The sequence below is a fragment of the Pinus tabuliformis genome, chromosome 8, assembly GCF_031772625.1.
Source record: "Pinus tabuliformis cultivar Carrire ecotype Pingquan chromosome 8, CPIR1, whole genome shotgun sequence".
In the NCBI taxonomy this organism is placed as follows: Eukaryota; Viridiplantae; Streptophyta; class Pinopsida; order Pinales; family Pinaceae; genus Pinus; species Pinus tabuliformis.
The window spans coordinates 236359441-236363757 of NC_142294.1; the positions used below are offsets into that span (position 1 = coordinate 236359441).

Consider the following 4317-nt stretch of genomic DNA (forward strand, 5'->3'; position numbering starts at 1 on the left):
AACAAAACCTAAAGCTGAAATCTATTGAACGAAAAGAATTTGAGGATGCAACAAAGTATAGACAGCTTGTAGGAAGTCTCAACTACCTAACTACTACCAGACCAAACATTTTGTTTGTTGTTGGAATCCTCTCTAGGTTTATGCAAAAGGGACATTGGTCTGCTGCAAAAAGAGTTCTAAGGTACTTGAAGGGAACTCAAGACTTTGGAATCAAGTATACATAGGTGGACGACTTCAGCTTGATTGGATACTTTGATTCAGACTTTGATGGAGACAAAGAAACTGGGGTATCTACTTCAAGATATGCTATGAGTCTTAGATCAGGAGTTGTTTCCTGGGGATCAACAAACAATCAGTTCTAGTAGATTCCACAATAGAAGCAGAATACGTGTTAGCAACTGAAGCAACAAAAGAAATTGTGTGGCTCAGGAAAATTCTTAAAGATTTGCAGGTAAAACAAGTATAATCAACTCCACTCATGATTGAAAATACCTCTGTGATAAAGTTGGCCAAGAATCCAAAGTTCCATGATCGAACGAAGCACATCAATACCAAATATCATTTGATTCGACATCATGCTGAGGCCAAAACAATCCATCTGCGTCATTGTTCCAGAAATGAGCAAATTGTCGACATCTTCACCAAAGCACTTGGAAGAAAAAAGCTTGAACAATTCAGAATGATGCTTGGACTCACCAACATCCCTTCAGATTAAGGGGGGGAATGCTAGCACCTAATCATCAAGATTGGGTGAATATAATGTAAATAAATAATAAGTAATATGAACAGTCATCGGGAGATGAAATGAATAATCTCTTCCTCATGTATATAATTAAGACCAACCTGAAAGAATGGAATATACGAATCAATTTTGCTTTGACGAGTTACTGCCTGTCCTAACAACACTGTAGCCTTTTTGGGAGATGTTGATATTCCATTGGACTTTTTGGTCTTGTACTTATTAAGTAATTATACTTAGGACTATGTTGTAACCTAATAGAGGTGATGACCACCACAACTCGAAGAGGGTCAAGCCTTTCTCATGTTATGATATTTCATATGATTCTTGATTGATAAGGAACTAGACCATATTGGACACTATATTTGATAAATATCATTGTTATACATATTCCTTCTTTTGAAAATTCAGAATAGTATGTGTTTAATATGAATACAAAAGAAATAAAAAAATCTTAGAGAATTATGAGAAATGTTGGGGTTGATGTCAATTATAGTGAGGGAGGACGTAACACCCTTGATGAGCACTACTTATAAATATAGTGCATATTGCAACATCTCATTTATGATTATATTTATATGAATCTTTGAAAACGATTATATCAACTTCTCATATTATTAATGGAAAAATATTTGAAAGAATTTTATAAGGAATTAATTTATGTCAATACTAACATTAATTGCACGATTATGGCTTTGAATATCCACACTAACTTAAGCCAAAGGTTGGGAGAAACCTGAAAGGTTATTAATCTTGTTGTGGTTTGACACCTAAAGGGGAGGATTTTAATATATGTAGCCCAAAGGGAGATGGGATTAGAATAACAAGCGAATATCATATGACATATGTAAATTTACCCTAACCATAGTTCTCCCTAAATCCTATTTATGACTTCTCATCAACATTTTATGGGGTAATATTGGATTAGCTTTGAGGCAAAAATATATTTTCTTGATGTGATATGGTGGAAAAGAAGGAAACTACTATTTTAGAGAGTCCTATTTTTCTATACAAATTCATAGAAAAAGTGGTGGTATATTCACTTGATTGTGGAATAATTATGATAGACTAAAGACCACTAAAAACCATTGTGGTGATATAATATTTTTCCCCAAATGAAATCCCCATCCCTAAAAATCATGGTGATTAGTTAAATGACTCATTATACAAGTTTGTATAAAAATTTCGAGTAGGTTATCATGGTGATTAGTTAAATGACAAAAATGAAGGAAATATGTGATGAAGCAAGTAGGTTTTCTTCTGTTTTTTAACGAGTTTTGTACTTGGTGGGCTCTAGACATGAAGCTAAATAATTTTTCTAGCTACTTTTAGTTCTCTTTTGTATGTATCTAATGGCTAACAAATCTGGATCGAGTGAGGGCATGTCTCTCTGTTTGATTAATATATACATTTTAAATTTAGGTATTTTAATTAATATATATTTAAGATTAACTTTGGTCATCAACATTTTAGTTTAGTTTAGTTAATATTGTATAACATTCCCTTTTCAACCTACAACACAGATTCAAATTGTCCTCGCTTATAAAAACAATTAATTGTTTTAATATTTGTGTAAACTAGTATTTTATTATCGAAATACTTTTAGGTTGGTTGGACGGCATCGAACTACACACATCAAGAACAGTGGGAGTTGCATGGAACTAATTCCAAAGCATGAGGTGCATGCATGCATGGAAGTAATTCGAAAGTATCAGTTGGAATTCGAATATGCATGCATGAAATTAATTCATTCAAAATATGCTCCAAATTAATTCAAAGCATGCTCCGAATAGAAGCTTAATTCCAAGCATAGCGCATTCATGACATTATCTCAAATTAACTAAAATTATACTCCAAGTAGCAGGCAGCCGAGGGAGAGTTAACTGGGGTGCTGAAATATCGCAATAAGAAGAGGAGCGTTAGCTTGAGTTAACTGTGCGTGCTGAATCAACTGAAACTATGAAATATTGCAATAAAAAGAGCGTTGCAACTCCACTAAGCAAGAAAGGCAGGACGTGCATGGGATTGGAAAGCAAAAGTGCAGAGAATTTTTGTTTTCTCATAATCTGAAGCCTCATGATCGACAACTGCAATCTGCCCCTGATCACATCTCAAACATTCATTCACTCATTATTATTACTGGAATGAATAAATAAATGTTTGAGATTCTGGTCGGGGAGAGATATGCGAGTTGAAAAGTATGACGGGCAACGGAGAATTTGCGGAGAGTTTTCCTATGATCGTCGACAACTGCAATCTGCCCCTGATCGTCGACAACTGCAATCTTCCCATCTGTAACTGTTGATAATTTTGAAATTCGTCTACGAAATCCCAATTTTCACCCTGCCATTTCAGATTGGGGGTCTCGGACAAACCCTCGGTGGTGAAGGTCTCCTCAGAAGGTTCACAGACCTCGTCCTTAGAGTCCAGAACGGGGTACGACGGAATGCCGAGCTCGTCATCTGAAGCGTCGAGGAGGTAACACAGATCAATACCTGAGTCCGAAACTAGAGCTTCGCCCTCATGGACGCTATAAATATCGTAGGACGACGAATTATCCCCCGAGATTGGTGCACAAAAAGTCGAAAACGTCGCGCTGATCTCTTCCTCCACGCTTCTCATCACACCAACTACATAATCCTCACTGGAAGCGCATTCTTCATTGACTTCTTGATTTTCTGCTACGGTTTCGTCTAACAGTGGCAAATGCCGAGACAGATCCGTTTCTTCGCCAATGCCATTGAAAGAGCGTTTGGACTCCCGGACGTCAGAGGAGTCCGGCAGAGCCTCCGGCTCCCGGCAGCGCTTTGTGAGTGTGGCAGACATGATTGAAAGACGGCCCCGAGATTTGAACACGGAACACAACGGTGATGATAGTTCGACCGCAGCGACGAGGTACTCTGCAAATATGAATAACAGAGCAGATATGATACAAGTTATATCAAGATTGGCTATATGTAACTCTGGGAAAACTATATACTTATATAGCTGTGCGACCTGACTTTATTTGGAGGAGTCTGCCAAACGGCAAGGGAGGTTAATGAATAGCACACACGATTGCAGGCGGTGGGCAGAGCTCCTGTCCGCTATTTCTCCCACTTAAATATTGGAATAAAACTTTGCTTGCGCATCGCGTGAAACTGCAATGTCACCCGCCAATAGAAAATGATGTTAGGTTAGGATTCGCGTCACATTTTTGGCAAAGAGCATTATCATGCCAAATGTGCTTCTTCATTATAATATCTTTTGACTGACTGTTGGCGGTGCATAATTGGTGCCCCATATTAGACGCGACAAGCACGAATATGTCTAAAAGTTTCATGTAACCAAGGAGCCAGTCATAGAACGCAAGTAATTTTCAGTATCTCTTACCACGACTGAACCATTATTTCATTATGCCCAAGGATTTTAAATTAGTGATACATTTAATCTCGGAAAGTTTATGTTATAAAAGATATCCTCATAATATAAGGCATAGCTTCGATTTTTTAGGTTTTCAGAATATTAAAATGTCTTTATATTGTCAATAAGGTTCCTAATAACTATTACTAACGGGGCCCACATGTGATGACGGATGT

The 4317-nt window shown here is 37.2% G+C and overlaps 1 protein-coding gene across 1 annotated transcript; it reads right to left on the minus strand.

The window, feature by feature from the left end:
• Positions 1–2875: 2875 nt before the first annotated feature.
• On the minus strand, positions 2876–3565 carry LOC149235009 (uncharacterized). Its single transcript, XM_089368433.1, has one exon. It carries the CDS (start codon positions 3563–3565, stop codon positions 2876–2878), a length of 690 nt encoding a protein of 229 aa, XP_089224559.1.
• Positions 3566–4317: the final 752 nt, after the last annotated feature.

What these genes read in the sequence shown, in the direction of transcription:
- LOC149235009 (XM_089368433.1), bottom strand. Translation starts at nt 3,565, where the DNA reads ATGTCTGCCACACTCACAAAGCGCTGCCGGGAGCCGGAGGCTCTGCCG.